The sequence below is a fragment of the Eretmochelys imbricata genome, chromosome 16 (genome assembly GCF_965152235.1).
Source record: "Eretmochelys imbricata isolate rEreImb1 chromosome 16, rEreImb1.hap1, whole genome shotgun sequence".
Classification (NCBI taxonomy): domain Eukaryota; kingdom Metazoa; phylum Chordata; order Testudines; family Cheloniidae; genus Eretmochelys; species Eretmochelys imbricata.
The window spans coordinates 27,111,254-27,135,926 of NC_135587.1; the positions used below are offsets into that span (position 1 = coordinate 27,111,254).

The 24,673-nt window shown below is 40.0% G+C and overlaps 1 protein-coding gene across 2 annotated transcripts; it reads left to right on the forward strand.

The window, feature by feature from the left end:
• ZBTB34 (zinc finger and BTB domain containing 34) lies at window positions 1-24,673 on the forward strand. 2 transcript variants are annotated; one of them, XM_077835945.1, is made up of 2 exons: window positions 1-81; window positions 18,458-24,673. In XM_077835945.1, exon 2 carries the CDS (start codon window positions 18,480-18,482, stop codon window positions 19,977-19,979), a length of 1,500 nt encoding a protein of 499 aa, XP_077692071.1. In that variant the 5' UTR covers window positions 1-81; window positions 18,458-18,479; the 3' UTR covers window positions 19,980-24,673. The 2 variants fall into 2 exon arrangements, with proteins under 2 accessions (XP_077692071.1, XP_077692072.1); XM_077835946.1 differs by lacking the exon at window positions 1-81 and adding an exon at window positions 13,113-13,182.

The window sequence follows — 24,673 nt, forward strand, 5'->3', positions numbered from 1 at the left end:
GTGGGAGCGGGCGGGAAGCGGCGCTGAGAGGGAGCGGGCCGGGCCGGGCACCCGCCATGTGAGAGACCCCGAGACCCCCAGGTGAGGAGCCGCCGGCGGCGGGCGCGGGGCCCGAGGGCCTGGGGCCGGCCGCGTTCCCTCTGCCCCGGAGCCGCAGCCCCCGCGGCGGGAGCCCAGGCCTCCCCAGGCGCGCGGGGTCCCGGTGCAGCCCCCCGGGCAGGGCGCTCCCCTGGGGCGGGCGCGGACTGCTCTTCCCGCGGCCCCTCACGGGGCATTGCCGCCCCCCCGCCGCCTTCTGGTCGTGGCCGCTGCCCCTCGCCTGGGGCCCGCCCGCCCGCCGCAGGGCTGCTTCGGGCGCCGCGGATGGGCAGCATCGCGGGCTCTGGCTGCGCGGTCCTGCCCCGGGCTGGGCTCGCTGGCTGCTTTGCCCCGTTCCCCGCCCCCTTGCCGGGCTGCCGCTCGCCGCGGGAGGGGGCCCGACCCTCCGGAAATCGGCATGGGAACCGCGGGCTCGGGCCGCCCGGCGAGCACCAGCGCGCAGCACTGCAGGAGAAACTGTCCGGCGAACGGTGCGGGCGCTGCGGGGCCGAGCTGCCCGGCCCGGGGCTGCTCGTGCGCCGGGCGCGCGCTCCGTGCCTGAGCCTGCTCGGAGCGCGCCAGCCTCCAACGTCACTGATCCGTTCAGTTAATTTCGGCCTGTGAATTGGGAGGCCGTGGCTTATAAATATTGAAGCTTTCTGTAAAGCTAGTATTTTCAGATGGAGCCCTCCGACTACAACAAGAATATTTTATGCTGGCTGGTATAGAACCGCTTATGCTTAAGGGTAGACAGACAGACGGACGATAAACATTGCTTCCCAAGAGTTTAAGCCTGTAGTTAATTTTCAGTCTAGATAGACGTTTGTTTTTCCCTTTGGGAAAAAGATGTCTAAAGCAGTTTTAAAAACCTTCCATTATGCATACATTAGTTTATTGCAGGAACTCAGAGAAAAATAAGAGGGGTAGTCTGGGTCTGTAAAAGCGGCAAAGAGTCCTGTGGCACCTTATAGACTAACAGATGTATTGGAGCATACAGGCATCCAACGAGGTGGGTAGTCACCCACGAAAGCTTATGCTCCAATACATCTGTTAGTCTATAAGGTGCCACAGGACTCTTTGCCGCTTTTAGAGAAAAATAAGCTTGCTGGGTTTGAATTTATTTTTAAAGCTCCCTTTCTCCCTCTCCTCTCGAAACTTGGAGAGCAATCTGTAATAAAATAAAAACGACTAGATTTTAAAGATGAGGAAAGGAGGCCACCACTGCTTAGTTAAAAATAGTTACAGTACAACGCATTGCAAAGTAGAGAGACATTGTAGCGGACATGGTTGTGGCTGAAAGTGTCAGTGTTTGGGTAGCTGCCTGAGATCAGGAAGTGTCTGCACTTTGCCATCCCTTTTTCCCCTTAATGACAACTGTAGAGTGGCCAGTATACAGGTCTTATGGAAACTGTTGAATAATAATAAAAAAACATCCAATTAGAAGAAAGTGGTGTAACAAGGGAGAGATGGAGAGTACTGACATGGAAAGTACAGATGGATGTCATGTTCTTTTAATGTACTGTAGCGATGATTTTGTTATCATACCTAAATAAATGGCTAACTTCATTAATTTTCATTGCTCTAAAACGCTATTACATCAAGAAAATAATGACTGATGTCTGATTATCTAAAATGTAAAAAGTTATTAGCTGTACGTGAGAAATTAGAAAACCAGCAGAACATGTCACTGACATTAATTACATATTCTTCATCTGTAATAATAGCGTAAAATATTAAAAATAATTTATTTCACAGTTTAGCTTTGACAAAGTAAAGGATATGTATTTTCCAAAACAGATTGTGCTAACAGAATTGTCTCCCATGTTGCAAGTGGCTTGTTGAAACATCTGGTTTTTCAAATTTGGACAAAAGTTTGCTATAATTGTGATTTAGGAACCATTGAATACTTGACTATAAATGGTGAAAATGGAAATGTTGGTGTCTGCATAAGTGTTCAGATATGTGCACAAAATGAAGACTACGCAGATGGTTACTTGTTAAATATCTTGCTGATTTCAAAGCACATTTATGGTTCTGAAGTATACGTTGTACTTGTCTGGCGCCTAACCTTTGTGTACAGAGCTTCTTTACTTCCAGCCTTTCACTGATATGGTTATTGCTGTTGTTGGAATTAGATGTGTACATATATCTATGTTTACATGTAAACTGACTTTTTGAGCTAAAATCGGACGACCTGAAACTTGAATTGATCATGAAAACTTTGTTGTCTCCTGGTCTTTGAATCTTTACCTGTTTATTTTCACTATAATCATTTTTATATGAGCCAGCAGCGCACATAGCGGTAATAAGGGGGAAAGCAGTCCTCATGTTTTTGTTTCAGAAGTACTTTCTCTGTTGTAATATTGCTCAAAGAAGAAGTCTTAAATTTTTCTATATTTCTAGTGTCCAATTGCTATGTCTAGATGCCACACTATTCTCAGTGCATTGCAAAGTATAGTGTGTTTGTAATCTAATAATTTACTAGTTTAATAACTAAAAGCACTCGTCTTTAAAATTACACTATTAACGTTTTTAACCAACCGCTTAAATTACTATTGCTGGTGGGGATTTTTTTCAACAGAACTCAATTTTTCAAAAATTTAGCTGGAAAATGCTGATTTGTCAAACTGAAACTTTTCATGGAAATTATTGGTTTTGGTAAAACTTTCATTGGGAAGGTTTCTTAAATCCAGCATAGAATTTCTGGTGTAAGAGGGAACTGCCCTAAAATAGCCAATAACCCAGTGATTAGGGCACTCACCTAGGATGTGGGAGAACCAGGTTCATGTCCCTGCTGTGCCTGATGATTTGGAACAGGAATTTGGACCTAATCACTGGATTATAGTCACTCTGTTGGACCTAATGAATAGTTAATTTATGCAAATTAGAACAGCTCCAATGTGAGAGAGCCCCAAAATGGCTATAGCTCTGTTGGGAGGCCACTTGTCTGGGATTTGAGAGACGTAGGATCAAATCCCTGTACTAAAAGGTTGTTACAGCGAAGAGAACACTAACCAGGGACATGCATCTGTGTGTCCAGCGTCTCAGTGAGCTGTTGGCTATTGGGGTGAGTCTCATGTTTTATCAGGAAAAATTTTGAAAGGTCTTGGTTTCATCTTAATGTGGAATGGAAACAATGTAAAAGCTAAATCTGTTTTGCAAAATGGAATTCTTGTTTTTTGGCTAGCCATAAAAATTACATATTATTGCTCCTCTGATAGAGGGCTTACCACCAAAGTGTTGGATCTGTTCTGAATGTGTGTGATGAGGACACCTTCACATTGGCTCTCTCTACTATTTCCCTTTTTAGTTCCTATTGGGCAAAAGATTGAAATTAACAAGAATTTTTCTCTCTGAAATTTATAATCTTCAATACCCTGCCTGCGCACAAAAATGGAGGGACTGGATACTGCAGCATTTCCTACACCTGGTATTCTGTCAGCTCCTTTTTCTCAGGAGCTGGGATTTGGAGTTTTTTTGGAAAATAGGGGAGAGGCATGATTTGAATTGTTGCCCAGTTATTTTTAATAGGCTTACAATTACAAGAGACGCTATGGTTCCATCTGTCCTAAACAACAGTGTGTTAATTTACTGATCCCAGGAGAGAACTTTCAAAACCACAACACACGCACAAATTTTATTTCAGGTAGCCCTCTCAGTTACATGTACATCAAAAACCATGAAAGTATAACTTTTGACCCCTGCCAAGTGGAATTTTAGTTCATTGTCTTGTTGCCTTGTGTTGTGGGAAGCTTAAGGGGTCTGTATTATGTGACCCATACACACACCTTTCTTAACAATTGAAAGAAAATATTTGGCATCTTTTGACTTCTGTATTTGGTTTTGGGACATGGGATTTTTCCCCCCAGTTATGTCAAGAAACGATGCTTAATCAAATTTGTTAAGAAATACATCACAAACTTCTATATTCCTCCAGTTTTAAGAGACTTGATCTCCTTAATGTTGGAAGTGCAGTATTGTCATATTATTACAGATGATGTCCTTTTGAATAAGCGGCAAAGAGTCCTGTGGCACCTTATAGACTAACAGACGTATTGGAGCATAAGCTTTCGTGGGTGAATACCCACTTCGTTGGATGCATGTAGTGGAAATTTTCAGAGGCAGGTATAAATATGCAAGTCCTTTTGAATGACATTAATCCAAGTCTGTTTCTGCCTACTTGTGTGGCTGATGAGATAGCAATTAAAGGTACTGTATCTCTCTTTAAAAATTTCAGGGAATATCCCGGAGTCATAACCAGTGTTCCACCGACAGTATGTGGCATTCCTGCATCCAAGGAGCATGAGGAATTTTTATGTGCATGACAGCTCTTGGTTTGCCAGTATCTAATACAGTACAATGTAAAGTGCTTTGATGTTACCTTTAAATACAAAAGATACATAGAAAAACTACATTCTATGCTATAGAGAAAGTGTAAACAAAATGAAGCTTTAGTGCAACAGTAAAAAGTGCAGAATGTTACTGAACTAAATTGCAACATTTTTCAGTAGTGCTGTGGTATCTTTCTGGACCAAGGGGCTAACTCCAGATCCCGTTCACTTTCTTAGTGACTCACAATAAATTGTTGCTTGTACTGAGATCAGAATTCTACATTTGTGTACTCTGGTTTTTGTACCCGTACTTTGCAACTTGCCAAGGCCCAAATAAGAGAGATTCAAAATGAAGGATACAAATAAATTCATGCAGAAATTGTTGTGGGATTTATTCCTTTAGGGTAAATTAACGATTTATTTAACTTTGGTTTAATGATTCTTTATTTCTGACATAAATAATTTAAAAAAATAAGTGATGGGGCACCAGGTTTGTGCAGAATGAAAGTAACTCTGAGACAAAAATGATTGATTTTTCCCTTGAAATGAGGGACAGTTATGAGGTGTGTCTGTACCAGTAATATCCCATACCAGGCATGTTTGACACACATTGGTAAATATGAAGCGTAGTAGAGAACTTTTGAGTAGACAGGTGATCTGCTGCCCGGTTACCTGTTTCTCAACTTGGCCATTCAGACATTATGATTTCAGCAGGTTTTTGATTACCCCAGCACTCCTTTGCCTTCATGCACAGCAATTCTTAAATGTTAGTCCTCGTGTATGCAATGTACAGTCAAACTTCTCATATTATGCTAGACCTCTAGACAAATATAATCAATACACTAAGATTAATATTTTGTAGCAGTTTATCTGTTCCGGTAAGCTTAAAAAGGTGTTCTGAAAAAAGTGTTCCGATCATTCATCTTTTTATTTTATGGTTTACAAAGAAGGAATAATATAGGTGTGGGGTGAAGCTGCAGTATATGAACTGCATAGGGAAATATGTATGGGGGTGTGTGTGGGTGTGCGTTTATATATAGATACAGATATCCCTTATAGAATTTGTTTTATGTGCATGGGTCTAAAGTAGCCAAGACCTTATTCTGAACATATATTAATTGTATGAATCTTCTGGAAAAGTCCCTTTTATTTAGTGCAATAGGTTTTGAAATATATATAATCAATATATTCTACTTACTTCATTTGAATTAAATAGAAACAAACTACAGTTATCAGTGCTTTTTGAAAGACGAAAGACAAAAGTTTTCCAGGGAAATAGCAGCTTAAACCTAGGAATGGCTGAACAGTGGGCAATACTCTATATTTTTAGTATACTTAATATAAAGTGAAGTACAAGTGCTTGTGGTTAAATACAACAATCGAAGTTATTTTTGGCCTGTAAGAAGCTGTCTTCTCCAGGAAGATCAGTACTTAATAAAAAGCTATTTGTTTACTAACTGCAGAAGAACCACTGTCGAAAGACAGGATACTGGGCTAGATGGACCATTGATCTGACCAATATGGCTTTCTCATGTTCTTACAAGATTGAGGGCCAGATTCATTGACACAGCAAACACACTCTGTGTCACACTGTTAGCAGATTCTCTCCATAAAGCCAGTGTATAAGGGGCTGGGAGGCTCACCCCAGTGCAAGGTGGGAAATCCTTCAGTGGAATAGAGCTGGCATAGAGGCTCCTACACAATCCTGCTCTCCAGGACGGACATAAAAGAGATGTGACTGAAGAAAAGGGGACCTAGTAGGGGGCCCTATACTGCACCAATATCTGGTGGCAATTTCAACTGCTTTGCCCTTTTAGTAGCTGGCATAAATTAAAACAGCCTCTAGGCAGCTCTAACCTGGTGACTGCCCACAGCAGCTGCAAGATTGGAGGAATGCAAAGGTGAGCTTTAAGCTAATTTTCCAGTCCAGCTGTAGTTGAGGATCTGGCTCTAAAACTTTCAGCACTGATCATAGTGCCCAAAGTGTCATCTTTCTAAGTGAAAAACACTTAAAAGTCCTCATAAGTGATAGTAGTGCTGCATAAGATGTCAGATTGCATAAAAAAGTTCTCTCAGATTCTAACAAATTAGTGGAGTAAGCACTCAAATCTTTTAAAGTTAAGATGAGGTCTTCATGAATATCCATTACAGCATACTATTTTCTTTCAGCTTTTCTCCTGTACTTTGGTCAGAATCAGAATGCTGTAGCCAATCTCAGTGTTATGATAGCATTTTTTTTTTCTTCAAAACAAAGTATGAGGTTACAGCTGATGATAGTTCAGTCTAAATTTTGATTGGGACTGAGAGAGAAATACTTAGAAAACTTATTTTTGCACTTTTGTTACAGCAGTAACCACATGTTTTAATGTTTTTGTCTATGGTTATATTAATGATGATGGGACAGGACTTTGGCTTCCATACATTTAAATACGTGAGTACAGCTCATATGATTCACAAACAGTTTTAACAGACAGGTATGTATCAGCAAATGAATGAAACTAAACAGGTGCAGATTTAAAAGCAGAAATTAAATATGAGCTTGGCACGTGTGTGGCTCCATATAGTAGTTACTCAGTGCTTTCCTGCTGTTACCATTATAGGCATGGAAATTCAATACCAAGTATATTACATCACCTTCTATTGATTTCACTATTTTAAATTGAAAAATGAGATTGGGGGAGGGGGGGTAGACCTTGCTGTTTGTATGTTAGTTTAAGAAACTACTCTTATCTGAAGTAATTTTAACCTTGTCCTAAGAAGTAGGGTCATGATAGATAACCAATTGAACATAAGCTCCTGATGCACTCAAGATACTATGTTGGTGGATAGCAATATAGAACCATAAGGTAAGGCAATGTGATGCATTAGCTAAGAGGGCAAGTGTGATCCTTGGACGTATAAGAAGGGGAATAGCAAGTAGGAGTAAGGAAGTGGTGTCACCTCTGTTTACAGCATAAGTGAGACATTACTGGAACACTCTGTTCAGTTCTGGTGTCCGTGCTTCAAAAATAATGTTAAAATTTGAAAGGGTTCAGAAAAGCTGTAGAAGAATTATTCAAGGTCTGGAAAACATACCTTATAGTGAGAGACTTAAGAAGCTTCATCTATTAATCTTATTCAGGAGGTTAATTGGTGACTTGATCAGCCTGCAAGTATCTATATGGAGGAAAATATTTGATAGTAGATAGCACTTTAACAAAACCCAAGGTTAGAAGCTCCAGATAGACAAATTAAGCCTAGAAATAGATTTCAGAGTAACAGCCGTGTTAGTCTGTATTCGCAAAAAGAAAAGGAGTACTTGTGGCACCTTAGAGACTAACCAATTTATTTGAGCATGAGCTTTTGTGAGCTACAGCTCACTTCATCAGATGCATACCGTGGAAACTGCAGCAGACTTTATATATACACAGAGAATATGAAACAATACCTCCTCCCACCCCACTGTCCTGCTGGTAATAGCTTATCTAAAGTAATCTTCAGGTTAGGCCATTTCCAGCACAAATCCAGGTTTTCTCACCCTCCACCCCCCACACAAATTCACTCTCCTGCTGGTGATAGCCCATCCAAAGTGACAACTCTTTACACAATGTGCATGATAATGAAGTTAGGCCATTTCCTGCACAAATCCAGGTTCTCTCACTCCCTCACCCCCCTCCAAAAACCCACCCCCATACACACACAAACTCACTCTCCTGCTGGTAATAGCTCATCCAAACTGACCATTCTCCAAGTTTAAATCCAAGTTAAACCAGAACATCTGGGGGGGGGCTCAAAAATCTATTAATATTTTGTTTTAGTTCCTTGAACTACATGGCAGTGGCAATATGGCCAGGACTACAGTTAAGTCTTTCTTTTGCCAGTATAGCAATGTCAGATAGTGGTGTGTAGTGTCAAAAGCCCTAGTGTAGATGGCAATCTTCTGGCAGAAGAGTGGTTTTGCCGGTATAACTTATTTTGTTCGGGGCACTGGTATAAGTTGAGTCTCTCCCCTAGGAGAGTTTGCCATCATCGCAATAATAGCAAACCTTTTCTAGTGAAGACCGGACATACTCCTTGCACTGTATTATATATAATTAATACACAAGACTATACCTAAAATAGTTTTCTAAATTATTTTAAATGGATATTTCAGACTTCCCGCGTACATTTTGATGGCATACATGTTTTTCTGAAATGTAGTAAGGTTGTGTATATATAGTAAATATTTCACCATCTAAAATTCAATATTATAGAAATTCTCAAAGATTTTAGCATTATTTGTCCCTATTGGAATATCTCCATTCACTGATTGGGATTCTTCTTTCCAGGAATTCCATGTCATTAGTACAGCTCTTTACTTTCCAGTAAAGACCAAGCTTGCTGCAAAGTAGGATTTCATTAGTTAGTGTTTTCCATTAAAAGACAATGGAATCAGAAAGTTTTAGGGTTGTGGAAAGGAAATTATAAAATTTAATCTTTACAGCTGCTCTGAAACTTTGCTACTGCTTTGTAATGAAAAGTCATTTTTTCAGACCCATTTTGTCAATTTTATTATGCGAAGTAGAAGCATTATCTGTGCAACTTTTTTGGCATAGACAATTTTTTTTAGTGATTTAGTACTTACTGTAATTGGATGTTGTCACAGGGTAGATTATGGGGGAAACAAAATGGGGATTCAACAGCTCAAGTGGCTTACTATCTTGTGTCAGTACAGTGGTGCTGGCTTCCAGGGCAGCGTGGTCCAGTGGCTAGAGTCTGTTTATTGGCTCATCTAGTTCAAGGCCAGAGTCAGTAGAGATGTCCTTCTGCCAGGGCAGCGTGGCCCAGTGGCCAGGGTCAATAAAGCTGTCCTTTGACAGTAAAGCCCGCCACTTCAGGGGGGTGACTGCAGCCGGTGGTGGGTGCAGTTGGGGTAGGGGGATCCAGGCTACCCTTCTCCACCAGGTCCCAACCCAGGCCCCAAGGAACCAGTAGTTTTGTGATTAGTCTTGGTCTCTCGTTGCTATAGTCCTGATCCCTGGGTCACTTCCTACCCTGACTTCCAGTAACTGCAATCTCACAGCTTCAGCAGTCTGTCCTCCGTCGGCCTCAGCAGTCAGCTCGGTGTTCACCTGGCAGCTTCCTGGTAGGAGCCTGCAAGACAATCCAGTCTCCTCTGTGGTCAGCCCAGACTAACCTGAGCTATTCCCTTTTACACTCTGGTTCCAGTCTGAGCATGCCAAGCAGGGGCGAGAGGGCATGGCTTCTTCAGCCCACAGAGTGTGGTTAACCCATCTGGAACTAATACAGGGTAGGTACGCCCTGTTCCAGATGTGGTGATTGTACTCTCTTGTTATAATTTTTAAGTCTTTTGTTAATTGAACGTATTTTAAAAATTAAGCAGGAAATTTAATAGGAGGAAGTTATATATATTAGGGTTGTTAAGCGATTAAAAAGATTAATCGTGCACTTAATCGTGCTGTTAATGATAGAATACTATTTATATACATATTTTTTGATGTTTTCCACATTTTCAAATATATTGATTTCAATTACAACACAGAATAGAGTGTACAATTCTCACTTTATATTTTTTATTACAAATATCTGCACTGTAAAGATAAAAGAAATAGTATTTTTCAATTCACTTAATACAAGTACTGTAGTGCAGTCTCTTTATCATGAAAGTTGAACTTGCAAATGTAGAATTATGTACAAAAGATAACTGCATTCAAAAATAAAACAATGTAAAACTTTAGAGCCTACAAGTCCACTCAGTCCTACTTCTTGTTAAGCCAATCATTCAGACAAACAAGTTTGTTTTCATTTGCAGGAGATAACTCTGCCTGCTTCTTGTGTACAGTGTCACCTGAAAGTGAGGACAGGCATTCTCATAGCACTGTTGTAGCTGGCGTTGCAAGATATTTAAGTGCCAGATTCGCTAAAGATTCATATGTCCCTGTATGCTTCAACCACCATTCCACAGGACATGCGTCCATGCTGATGATGGGTTCTGCTCGATAATGATCCAAAGCAGTGCAGACCAACACATGTTCATTTTCATCATCTGAGTCAGATGTCACCAGCAGAAGGTTGATTTTCTTTTTTGGTGGTTTGGGTTCTGTAGTTTTTGCATCAGAGTGTTGCTCTTTTGAGACTTCTGAAAGCATGCTCCACACCTCATCTCTCAGATTTTGGAAGGTACTTCAGATTCTTAAACCTCAGGTTGAGTGCAGTAGCTATCTTTAGAAATCTCACATTGGTACCTTCTTTGCGTTTTATCAAATCTGCAGTGAAAGTGTTCTTAAAACAAACAATATGCTGGGTCATCATCCGAGACTACTATAACATGAAATATATGGCAGAATGTGGGTAAAACACAGAGGAGGAGACATACAATTCTCCCCCAAGGAGTTCAGTCACAAATTTAATTAACACATTATTTTTTTAATGAGCGTCATCAGCAGGGAAGCATGTCCTCTAGAATGGTGGACAAAGCATGAAGGGGCATATGAATGTTTAGCATATCGGCATGTAAATATAGGGAGTCCTCGGACGCCACTTATGACACTTTTCAATTCACCGCCCGTTTCTCCCCTGCGATGCTTGTTTCAACCTTATGATGAAATCCGGCAGGGAGAACAGCACACATAATGTGCTGAGCTTCAGCCAATCACTGATTTCACTGTTCAAGCTTTCTGATTGGCTGAGACCGGGACTGGGAGCCAGTGAAAAACAAGTGGCAAGGCTACCCGGCAACAAGCTACCATGGCCATGGAAGCCGATCAGACAGGCGACTGCAAGGGACCCCCTTCCAGCTCCATTCATTATAACGCTACCACAAAGTTATTTACAAGCAACTCTTTAAAAAGCAAGCCCAATTCTGAGTTAGTATGTTGCCGACATTCTGAGAGCTGCCTGCCTTGCTGCCTGTCTGCCTCCCTGGCTGTCTGCCCAGCCTGTCTCCCTGTTCAAAAAGTTCTGGAAGGTCAAAGCATATGTGATTTTATATGTTTATTTGAATGCTGTTTACCGAATAAATACATTAATGTTGCTACATACAGACTAACATGGCTGCTTCTCTGAAATTAGTCATCTATAATTCATTTAGTACAAAAATCTGGTTTATTGTGGTGAAAATAGTGTATCAAGCCTTGGTTGAGGAGCCAATCCCCCATTTATACCATTGATTCCTATGGGAAAAGCGGTTTCGACTTACAACACAATTCTGAGGAACGAATTGTGTTGTAAGTCCGAGGACTCCCTGTACCTTGCAATACCGGCTACAAAAGTGCCATGCGAACATCTGTTCTCACTTTCAGGTGACATTGTAAATAAGAAGCAGGCAGCATTATCTCCCATAAATGTAAACAAACTTGTTTCTCTTAGTGATTGGCTGAATAAGAAGTAGGACTGAGTGGACTTGTAGGCGCTAAAGTTTTACGTTTTTGTTTTTTTTTTTTGAGTGTTATGTAACAAAAAAATTCTACATTTGTAAATTGCACTTTCACGATAAAGAGATTGCACTACGGTATTTGAATGAGGTGAATTGAAAAATACTATTTCTTTTGTTTATCATTTTTACAGTGCAAATATTTGTAATAAAATAATATAATGTGAGCACTGTGGACTTTGTATTCTGTGTTGTAATTGAAATCAATATATTTGAAAATGTAGAAAAACATCAAAAATATTTAATAAATTTCAATTGGTATTCTGTTTAACAATGCAATTAAAACTGCTATTAATTTTTTATCACGATTAATTTTTTTGAATTAATCCTGTGAATTAACTGTGATTGATAGACAGCCTTAATATATATCATTTAAATATCAGCACCTATTATGAAATCACTATGGTTATATGCAATAATTGTCTCAGCAAATCAGACTGTCTCAAATAAAATATTGGATCTGACTCACCAGGAAACAAATTATTATGCAAAACATGTTTCCTGTCCTTTGCTGCTGTTAGTCCAACCCACTCATTCTGATTGCGCAAGATTTTATAGTAAAAGTGATTCACTTCCCCAGAGATCTGCCATACTACCTAGAGTGATCTCTTTTGTTCCTCTCCCTCACAGACATTTATGTTAAGGATCAGAATTAAAGTAAAATGTTTAAGCTATTTTTTCAGTCTGTCTACAGACTCAGGAAGGTAGCAGTGTAGTAAGTGTATCAGTTTGTGCATGGGAAGTGATCTCAGAAAACAAAAGGGCTAAAAACTTCTTAAAATCAAAACCTTAAATTTTTCAGAAAACATTGGAATCAACACAGTGACCCTTTTCAGACTGATTGTTTAATGATTGGAAGTATATGCCAACATAGAAAAACTGCAAATAAACAGGTAAAAAGTTACCCTTGTGCCAGTAGCTTAGTTCCTCCTGCCCCCCCCCCCCTTGTTTCTTGCTGGTACATGGTGCTGGAAAACCATGGTAGGTATATCAGAATTGTTAAATATGCCTTACATTATTAATAAACTTTAGTTTCCTAAATCTATGTAGCAGGCCTTACAGAGTCACTGCTAGACAAATGGAGTAGGAAAACATCATACTATAATTCTGAAGTGATCTTAACTTCCAACTAAGCAGGGGTTGGGATCACTTTAAAAGAAAGAGGAAAAACAATGAACTGCATTTTCGTTGAATGCTGTTATATTTGATTTCAGATGTTGCTTGCCCTGCTGTCTTGATTTAGAGAAGTGCTGGCACCTGTGAAGATGATTGTGTAGCAGGGTTAAGTGGAGGATGGCACCTAGACATAGCAGAGAAATCCTGTGTTGCTTCTAGCAGGTTTTACTTTGCTGTCTACTCCTGGTAGGTGTTAAGGTTTTTTAGGAGAGTTCATTAGCTGTTGTGAAATTTAAATTAGATTCCATATCTTTCATATATCTCATCACAGCACATAACTTAAGATATAAACAGAAGGTAGATCCAGTGGTATATTAAAGTATCTTGATTTGATGTGTTCTGTATGAAGCCAATAAGCAGTACTGACCTTGGGATTCCGGTTTTTCCTGCTAGAGAAACCAGGTGCAGTGGATGTGTAATGTATTTGGACTTCAGAAGGAAAAGAGAAGAAATAACTAAAGCAATTTTAATGCTGCGGACATCTGATCAATGACGGTATTGGAATCAGAAAGTGGTGTATGCTGTGGAAGCTATTGAAGGGAGGGAATCACCAGTTAAATAGATAAGGAGTCCTTGTGGCACCTTAGAGACTAACCAATTTATTTGAGCATGAGCTTTCGTGGGCTACAGCTCACTTCATCAGATGCATACTGTGGAAACTGCAGCAGACTTTATATATACACAGAGAATATGAAACAATACCTCCTCCCACCCCACTGTCCTGCTGGTAATAGCTTATCTAAAGTGAGCATCAGGTTAGGCCATTTCCAGCACAAATCCAGGTTTTCTCACCCTCCACCCCCCCACACAAATTCACTCTCCTGCTGGTGATAGCCCATCCAAAGTGACAACTCTTTACACAATGTGCATGATAATGAAGTTAGGCCATTTCCTGCACAAATCCAGGTTCTCTCACTCCCTCACCCCCCTCCAAAAACCCACCCCCATACACACACAGACTCACTCTCCTGCTGGTAATAGCTCATCCAAACTGACCACTCTCCAAGTTTAAAACCAAGTTAAACCAGAACATCTGGGGGGGGGGGGGTAGGAAAAAACAAGAGGAAATAGGCTACCTTGCATAATGACTTAGCCACTCCCAGTCTCTATTTAAGCCTAAATTAATAGTATCCAATTTGCAAATGAATTCCAATTCAGCAGTTTCTCGCTGGAGTCTGGATTTGAAGTTTCTTTGTTTTAAGATAGCGACCTTCATGTCTGTGATTGCGTGACCAGAGAGATTGAAGTGTTCTCCGACTGGTTTATGAATGTTATAATTCTTGACGTCTGATTTGTGTCCATTTATTCTTTTACGTAGAGACTGTCCAGTTTGACCAATGTACATGGCAGAGGGGCATTGCTGGCACATGATGGCATAAATCACATTGGTGGATGTGCAGGTGAACGAGCCTCTGATAGTGTGGCTGATGTTATTAGGCCCTGTGATGGTGTCCCCTGAATAGATATGTGGGCACAATTGGCAACGGGCTTTGTTGCAAGGATAAGTTCCTGGGTTAGTGGTTCTGTTGTGTGGTATGTGGTTGTTGGTGAGTATTTGCTTCAGGTTGCGGGGCTGTCTGTAGGCAAGGACTGGCCTGTCTCCCAAGATTTGTGAGAGTGTTGGGTCATCCTTTAGGATAGGTTGTAGATCCTTAATAATGCGTTGGAGGGGTTTTAGTTGGGGGCTGAAGGTGACGGCTAGTGGAGTTCTGTTATTTTCTTTGTTAGGCCTGTCCTGTAGTAGGTAACTTCTGGGAACTCTTCTGGCTCTATCAATCTGTTTCTTTACTTCCGCAGGTGGGTATTGTAGTTGTAAGAAAGCTTGACAGAGATCTTGTAGGTGTTTGTCTCTGTCTGAGGGGTTGGAGCAAATGCGGTTGTATCGCAGAGCTTGGCTGTAGACGATGGATCGTGTGGTGTGGTCAGGGTGAAAGCTGGAGGCATGCAGGTAGGAATAGCGGTCAGTAGGTTTCCGGTATAGGGTGGTGTTTATGTGACCATTGTTTATTAGCACTGTAGTGTCCAGGAAGTGGATCTCTTGTATGGACTGGACCAGGCTGAGGTTGGTGGTGGGATGGAAATTGTTGAAATCATGGTGGAATTCTTCAAGGGCTTCTTTTCCATGGGTTCAGATGATGAAGATGTCATCAATATAGCGCAAGTAGAGTAGGGGCTTTAGGGGACGAGAGCTGAGGAAGCGTTGTTCTAAATCAGCCATAAAAATGTTGGCATACTGTGGGGCCATGCGGGTACCCATAGCAGTGCCGCTGATCTGAAGGTATACATTGTCCCCAAATGTGAAATAGTTATGGGTAAGGACAAAGTCACGAAGTTCAGCCACCAGGTTAGCCGTGACATTATCAGGGATAGTGTTCCTGACGGCTTGTAGTCCATCTTTGTGTGGAATGTTGGTGTAGAGGGCTTCTACATCCATAGTGGCCAGGATGGTGTTATCAGGAAGATCACCGATGGATTGAAGTTTCCTCAGGAAGTCAGTGGTGTCTCGAAGGTAGCTGGGAGTGCTGGTAGCATAGGGCCTGAGGAGGGAGTCTACATAGCCAGACAATCCTGCTGTCAGGGTGCCAATGCCTGAGATGATGGGGCGCCCAGGATTTCCAGGTTTATGGATCTTGGGTAGTAGATAGAATATCCCAGGTCGGGGTTCCAGGGGTGTGTCTGTGCGGATTTGATCTTGTGCTTTTTCAGGAAGTTTCTTGAGCAAATGCTGTAGTTGCTTTTGGTAACTCTCAGTGGGATCATAGGGTAATGGCTTGTAGAAACTCGTGTTGGAGAGCTGCCGAGCAGCCTCTTATTCATATTCCGACCTATTCATGATGATAACAGCACCTCCTTTGTCAGCCTTTTTGATTATGATGTCAGAGTTGTTTCTGAGGCTGTGGATGGCATTGCGTTCCGCATGACTGAGGTTATGGGGCAAGTGATGCTGCTTTTCCACAATTTCAGCCCGTGCACGTCGGCGGAAGCACTCTATGTAGAAGTCCAGTCTGCTGTTTCGACCTTCAGGAGGAGTCCACCTAGAATCCTTCTTTCTGTAGTGTTGGTAGGGAGACCTCTGTGGATTAGTATGTTGTTCAGAGGTATTTTGGAAATATTCCTTGAGTCGGAGACGTCGAAAATAGGATTCTAGGTCACCACAGAACTGTATCATGTTCGTGGGGGTGGAGGGGCAGAAGGAGAGGCCCCGAGATAGAACAGCTGCTTCTGCTGGGCTGAGAGTATAGTTGGATAGGTTAACAATATTGCTAGGTGGGTTGAGGGAACCATTGCTGTGGCCCCTTGTAGCATGTAGTAGTTTAGAAAGTTTAGTGTCCTTTTTCTTTTGTAGAGAAGCAAAGTGTGCGTTGTAAATGGCTTGTCTAGTTTTAGTAAAATCCAGCCACGAGGAAGTTTGTGTGGAAGGTTGGTTTTTTATGAGAGTATCCATTTTTGAGAGCTCATTCTTAATCTTTCCCTGTTTGCTGTAGAGGATGTTGATCAGGTGATTCCGCAGTTTCTTTGAGAGCGTGTGGCACAAGCTGTCAGCATAGTCTGTGTGGTATGTAGATTGTAATGGATTTTTTACCTTCAGTCCTTTTGGTACGATGTCCATCTGTTTGCATTTGGAAAGGAAGATGATGTCTGTCTGTATCTGTGCAAGTTTTTTCATGCAGTTGATAGATTTCCACTCCATACGGCTAAATGCAGTGCCTTGCATAATGACAGGTTTCAGAGTAACAGCCGTGTTAGTCTGTATTCGCAAAAAGAAAAGGAGTCCTTGTGGCACCTTAGAGACTAACCAATTTATTTGAGCATGAGCTTTCGTGAGCTACGGCTCACTTCATCAGATGCATACCGTTTCTCCTTTTATGTGCCCTCCCCCCCCCGCCCATTTGTATCTCTAGCAAAAAATTGCAGAAATGCCTTTGTTTAGTTTTTGTACTTTGAAACTTACTTTTTTCTATGGAGCCTCTTCGAACAACACTTCCAGACACATGTTGAGAATGTTTGGGGGAAGTTTTTTGACTTTCTAGATAGTTGCTCCTTTGCATTGTTGTTGCTACTCAAGATCTATAAATGGGATTAGAAGAGAACAGTTAATATCCCAATAAAATCTGAAATGTCTAGACAAAAAATCTGATCACAAGAAGTAAACAATTTGTAGGCTTTTGGTTTTCTTTAACAAACTCTAGAAGACTCTGTTGCACTTTATGAAATAAGTGTTTCAGAAAAATTACTTTGATGGCTGAATCATTGGTGGGCATAGTGGGAAGCAGCACGCACTTGAGAGGTTATGACTCCTGCTGGCAGCTTAATATTAATCAGGTTCCTTAATCTTGTTCTACCATTCCTGCCAGATACTGATATTATAACAGGGATGCCATTTGGGTAGGGCAGGGTTGGCAGTGCCATCCCCCACGCACCATGCTTCATACCATGTGTGAACAGTTCAGGCTCCAGACCCAGAGACTGTCTGCACTCCCTGAAATTCTCCGTGGCAAGAGCCCTGTGGGCATCCTGGAGTCTTCACTCCCTAACCTACCTAGCATAGCCCCAGGGACCTGCCTGTCTCACTGCAGCTCTGTTCTAACCTCATCCATTGACATGCTCCTTTGCCCCAGTGCTCGAGGATGGCAGCTGTGATTGGCGAAGGGGGCTGGAAGTGTTGGTCGCTATAGAAGCGATGAAGCAGGAGATGTGACACGGCTCTTCTGTCATGTGAGGAGCAGAAAATGCACAGTTCAATGGATGTAGGTGGGACTCCATTGTAGATGTCTGATGGTATATAGGTGGGACTTGCTGTCATGGGATACCGTGGTTCTGAGGAGCCCAATCTCCTCCATAAGCAAAGTGAACATCCCCTTTTTCTCCCCCTCCCCCTCTCCTGGCTTGCAGAGCATGACTGGTACCAGCTCCTCCTGTGCCGAATTGCCCTGTCTCCACTCCAGCCCAGCCTGTGGATTGGGGGGCTGCCAACTTGTGCTTCAGAATCTGTTTTTCCTAGGATGAATAGAGTGAGATATCTCCCCTTGAAGCTGTGATTGGGACTGACTGATTATGGATTTTGACATTTATCCTTCATAATTCTGAGAGCTTCCAGGGCCCCCGTTAGAAGTTGCCCTTTCCATCCCAATTGGAATGTGGAATTGTGTCCCTGTATTTATAAAGCTACTTTTAGATTGGATGTGGACACTCATGAAGAACCATTGATATGTCCTGTTATATAAGAGCCACTGAATTGTAGATAGTGGAGACAATTATTCAGTGGACAAAGATGTAAATAGGAGACAGGAAACCGCTTGTAAAAATATTCCAGGCCTTAAGATGTACCTTAGACCTTTTATTTTAACTTTAATTAATTTATTACACACAGCATACACTTTAACCATGTGTTTGCACTTATCTTTGAAATGTAAAATGTGTATAAATCCTGAGTTATATATCTTTTTGTTTTCTTTCACAGATTACGTTCTACATCAGTAGAAATGGACAGCAGCAGTTTCATTCAGTTTGATGTGCCAGAGTACAGCAACACTGTTCTGAGCCAATTAAATGAGCTTCGTCTGCAAGGGAAGCTATGTGATATAATTGTGCATATTCAGGGTCAGCCATTTAGAGCCCATAAAGCTGTTCTAGCTGCCAGTTCTCCATATTTCCGTGATCATTCAGCATTAAGCACCATGAGTGGCTTATCAATATCCGTTATTAAAAACCCTAATGTCTTTGAACAGTTACTTTCATTTTGTTACACTGGAAGGATGTCCTTGCAACTGAAGGATGTTGTTAGTTTTCTAACTGCAGCTAGCTTTCTACAGATGCAATGCGTCATTGACAAGTGCACACAGATATTGGAGAGTATCCATTCAAAGATCAGTGTTGGTGATGTTGACTCTGTCACTGTTGGTGCTGAAGAGACTCAAGAAAGCCACAATGGAGTAAAAGATAGCAGCTACTTTGCCAATCCTGTTGAAATATCTCCTCCTTATTGCTCTCAGGTGCCACGACCAACAGCGGGTAGTGATCTAAGGATGGAAACTACTACAGGGAAGACTTTACGCAGTCGTCTGCACGAAGAAGGACACTCAGATCGAGGAAGCAGTGGAAGTGTCTCTGAATATGAAATTCAGATTGAAGGTGATCATGAGCAAGGGGACCTGATAGTAAGGGAGAGCCAGATTGCAGAGGTGAAGGTTAAAATGGAAAAATCTGACCGGCCAAGTTGTTCTGATAGCTCCTCACTTGGCGATGATGGATACCATACTGAGATGGTTGATGGAGAGCAAGTGGTTGCAGTAAATGTAGGCTCCTATGGATCTGTATTACAACATGTTTATTCATTTTCCCATGCCTCATCCCAGGCTACTAGCATGTCAGAAACCTTTGGAAGCCTGAGCAATTCAAGTCCTTCAAGGTCCATGCTGAGCTGTTTCAGAGGAGGTCGTGCACGCCAAAAACGGGTATCCGCTGGTCACTTACATAGTGATATTCAGGGCTTAATGCAAGGGGCTGATGGTGAAACCATAGTGAGTAACCCAGGATATGAAAGCAGTCCACGGGAAAGAAATGCAAGAGGTCACTGGTATCCATACAATGAGAGGTTAATTTGTATTTACTGTGGAAAGTCTTTCAACCAGAAAGGGAGCCTTGATCGACACATGCGATTACACATGGGAATTACCCCTTTTGTGTGCAAGTTTTGTGGGAAGAAATACACACGCAAGGACCAACTTGAGTATCATATTCGTGGCCACACGGATGATAAACCCTTCCGCTGTGAGATCTGTGGGAAATGTTTTCCTTTCCAAGGGACGCTAAATCAGCATTTAAGAAAAAATCACCCTGGGGTAGCAGAAGTAAGAAACAGGATAGAATCTCCAGAAAGAACAGAAGCATTTCTTGAACAGAAAATAGATAATGACACTTCAGCCTCTGAAGCTATGGATTCTAGTATGGAAATTCACACAGTGTCTAACACACCTGATTAAAATACTAAGTTCTAAGTGCAACCCAAACAGAGCACATTAATCAATGCATTTTTAAAATTTTTGCTTCTTTAATAGCCTTCAGTACAGGTATATCAGTCTCTTTTAATTTTCCTGACCTTTTGGAAATCTGGTCAAAATGGTTTCTGAAGGAAGCTAGGTATTTTTCACTCTTGAAGATGCTTAAAGTATAAAGGATAGAGTATTCTGGGTGTCCAGAGGGGGAAGTAGGCTAAAATTGTTCTTTACTGGCTGATCTGGCAAGACACAAATTCCATCAGGGAAGGATATTCAAATAAGACTAGCAGCCCTGCTGGATACAGTAAGAGGGTATATTCTCCATCATTGTGCTTCCTAACTTCCATTCCCAATAATGGGGGTTATGCAGCACTATGGGGAAAGACTGTTTTCTCATCAGTCTCCTCCAGGTGCCAATGAAACTTCTTTAGTTTTTGAAATAGCTATTTTTTGGTAGCTTGCAATTTTATATATATATATAACAAACTTATCTATATAACAAACACTTTCACTTTTCCTATTCTGGTTGGGGTGAATGTAAGAGTATGTCAAAGTTAATATAATGTACAAGGCTTTCAACTCTTAAGTCTCATCTCTACCTAGGACTTAGGACTTTGCTGGGATATTTTTTTCTTTTTTAGAAGAAAGTTACTTGGTTTTCAGTTTATTAAAATATTACTTTGTGTCCAAAAATGAGCAAAGTGAATAACCTTGTTTAAGTATCCTTGCTTTATAGCAGATATGTAAACCAAATGCCATAAATCTATTAAATTATGGTTGAATCGTTTGGGTTTTTGTTAGTTGTCTAGAGTACAAGCTGGACAACCTGTGGTGCTGATCTTTTTTATAGAACTTGTATTGTTATACTAGCAAACCCAAGAGTAGCATTGTGGTTTTAAATGTGTTTTTACTGGCCTCAGAATCTACCTTCATTTTGTACTGTAGAAACATACCAGGTAACTAAATCTAACTTGATCATTCTAAATGGTTGGCTAATGTTAGCTGGAAAGGGATGTTGTAGTTTAAACTACAGTACTTCCAAGCAGTATTTTATCTTGTTCCCAGAGAGCTGTTTCAGGTGCACAGTAACTTCCTACTTACAGTTCCAAGTGACGTCTCAGCCCTTGGAATTTTTACTTTTTTTTTTTTGTAAAAATACTATATGGGAATTGCGAGCAATATGTCTGTTGTTATATATGTGAGTATTACAGAGTCACTATGGCTTCCCCATTATTTCAACAGTTAATGTTTTCTTCATAAAGAGACCACCAATAACAAAACCTTTAAGAATACTCTAAATCGTTTTGTATTACCAAATGTGTTTGTTTTTTGTTTTTTGGTTCTTATGTGGTGCTATGTTTACCTTTATCAACTTAGGTCAGTATAGTATAGTAAATGTGAAACCTAATGGTAACAGTGAAACAAAAGCAAAATCTGTTCAATGAGATGATAGCTTCAAAGAGACCTTAAAAACATGGCTGGCAAACATTACTGTATAAAATTCTATTTGATTGGCAGAATTAAGGAAGTACAATTCTGTTAATCATGTTTTTAAAAATACAAAAGAATGAAGCTTTATGTAGATTTGGGCGTATATTTTTTATTCAGATTCATTTTGCAATGATTGCTAATGTTCTTGTGATTATGTTATTAAACTTTTAAAATTAAAAAAATGCTCATTTTTTGGTTACAGGAAAGCAAAAAAGGTAAGTTTGCTGGCTTGTAATGCTTTTTGGGCTCCTATAACTCAAATAACTTTGTGTGGGATTTTTAAATATTTTTCAGGCCCTTAGTCCATGAGTCCGAGGTATATTTGTGCAGTAACTTTTAAAATACACTATCTCTTAATATTGTGTCAGTACGCAATAAGGATTAATGTTACTAAATACAGACGTACACTATAAACCCCAGCTGCTCCATAGGAGCAGTTTTAGTTAAATCGGGTACATAATCTGCCTTTTCCTCCTAAAACTGCCTAAATAAGGGATTTGTTCCTCCCTGAAGCAACAGAAGAACTCCTATTTCCATTAATGGAAAACAGTTGTGTGCATCAAGGAGAGGCTAGATTGCTACATGTTTACCATTTAAACACGTGTTGGTGTTTCAGATAAATGTTTTTTCTTACATAAATGTTTTTTTTAAGTAAATACAAACAATTGTGTTTTGATAAAATTAAGTTTGAGACACGTAGAAAAGCCAAGAAATGTAGAGTTAAGCTTGATCCTTTATCTTAAACTTGTATTGTGGTGCCTTTGGGTTGGCTTATTTCCATAGTAGTGTGAGTTGAGGGGAGTAGGGAAAGGGCTGTTAACTTTGTATTTCTTGACCTTTGTCATTGTGTCACAGTCTTAACATTATTTAAATATAGTTCTTTGTATCTATACATTTATTCAACTGGTTTGATTTTACCAAAGAGTGACTTATCCAAAATTGTCTCTGACAAAAATATACATCACTTTGATTGTACAGGTTCAGGTTCAAAACATTGCAATGGGACTGTTAAGGGGCAGGAAATCATCACTTTTTCTACAATATCATGATTCAACAGTTTGCAAGTTCCACTTGCTCCTATTCATTTTGGCATAACATTTACCCTTTCCACTGCTAGCAGTGTTAAGGATTATCAAGCCATAACACAGTACTGTAAGGTTCAGCAGTGCTTCAAAGGATGTATACATGTAGGCCAGCATAGAGCATCTTTGAATATTACATTTCAACTTATAAAGTGTGTGAATCTGGTATAAAATGAACTTCAGATCTGGCAGCAGCAATTAAATTGTGCCTTGTCACATAATGGTTTGCCAGGATTAACATTACCATGAAACATAAAACATTATCCACTTGAAGTTCATTTTACAAGTTCACCAAGATAAAGTATCTTATGTAGTTATTTTAAGCAGACTTTGAAAGTACTGTACAGTACCTATTTCTGCGCTAACTTAAAACCGTATAGAACTTACACGTTTCATTTACAATAAATGCAGAAGTCAATAAAATAAGTGATGTGAAGAAATATTTGGCAGTAAAATACATCGTGAAACTATATAAGGCTGGTTCATAATTGAGTCTCTTCTTGATCTACCTTTTGAATTACATAGACAAATGTGAAAACAGTGACAGTGTCCTTTCCTCTAGATGTTTAACCTATTATTACAAACTGTGAAAACAAAGAATTTTATACTGTTGCTAGTGATTGTGGTTTGTTTCAAACAGTTATTTTAGTTTTCCTAATCAGTTATCTTCCATATAATTTCTATTAAAGTTGTAAATACATTTAGAAAATAGGTTTGTAAATACCTTAGTGTCTCAGTTTAGCTGTAGTCAACAGAACCTCATGAATGGTTCTGCATTTTATTGCGACATAGCATAAAGGATACTGTCTGTTCACTGTTCATCAGAATATACTGTAGGCCTAAATTTATAGTTTTTTAATATTATAATCTTCCCAAGCATGAGGAAATGTTTTATGCTGAAGCCTTCAGTTTACTTCTAGCCAAAACAGTAAGGCCTGTTATAACTTTTCTTTGGGTTGAAGTATGGGAAGAACAGCAGGAATACAACCAGGGGCTGGGAAAAGATTGAGCTTGAATGAGCTTTACCATTTTTAAAGTATCTTATTCAAATCTTTTATTTTAGTTTACTGTGATTGTTTTTATTGTCATTTTCTGAAAGGGTTTCACATGAAACCATTGAAAGGGACTCAAATATGCAACACCTAATCTATTTTCCAAGGGAAATTTACCCTTGAATGGTGCTTTTAGACTGGTCAGGGTTATTTATTAAATTTTATATTTGAAAGTATTTGGGAACTGTGTAAATTCTTTATATGAATCTGTTTAGTTCATGAATTGTAAATTTCAAATACTCAGTGACTGAACCAGAAGTTCAGTAAAGTCATTCAAAATGTTCAAAGTGTATAACCATTGTGCATTTCTTACATATCTTTTAACAAGTGCCAGAATAATTATATTTAATATAGTTAGAAGCCCAATGTATTATTCACCTATCCCTACAATGAATATTGACTTAATTATGCAAGTTTACATACAAATTTTAAGCAGAGTAAGCCTGAGACCGTTCTGTTCCTGTTTGTATTCAAAGGGTGTGAAGCACTGATAACTGAGCAGGCTTGCTTATAGCTTGTATAGGCAGCTTACTGCTACAGCAGGTAAAACAAATTGCTGCCTCCCCAATTTACGTATATTATGAATTCAGCCTCTGGACTCGTATTGCAAGACTTCGGTTGGATGTCTGATTAGAGGTAGAACTCACTACTTCCTTGCACAGTGTTAATAGTGTTTATTTCCCTTAACAGAAAATGGTATTTTTAAATAACTTTTATTATTTGTAGAGTTGTTTATGATAAATATTTGAACAGTTTGAATGACTTGACTCAGTGTCATTATCTTGCAATATAAACTGGTAACCTCACAACTCCACACTTCATCACCATATGAAGTAAATGAAGCTAGCTAAGCTGATGCTGTAACAACTAATAACTTGCCATTAAGGATTATTTTATAGCATGGATTTTAAAATATTTATTCAAATGATATTTTACACTTGTATTCATTTTGTTTTAGATTTGTGACATGTGCTGCTTTATTTTGTTCTGAAGAATTTTTGTTTCTTGCTTGTACATTGCTTTTTTATGGTATAAATAATAAGTCAATGGGAAT

Coding starts and splice junctions, on each gene's coding strand:
- ZBTB34 (XM_077835945.1), top strand. CDS start 18,480: ATGGACAGCAGCAGTTTCATTCAGTTTGATGTGCCAGAGTACAGCAAC.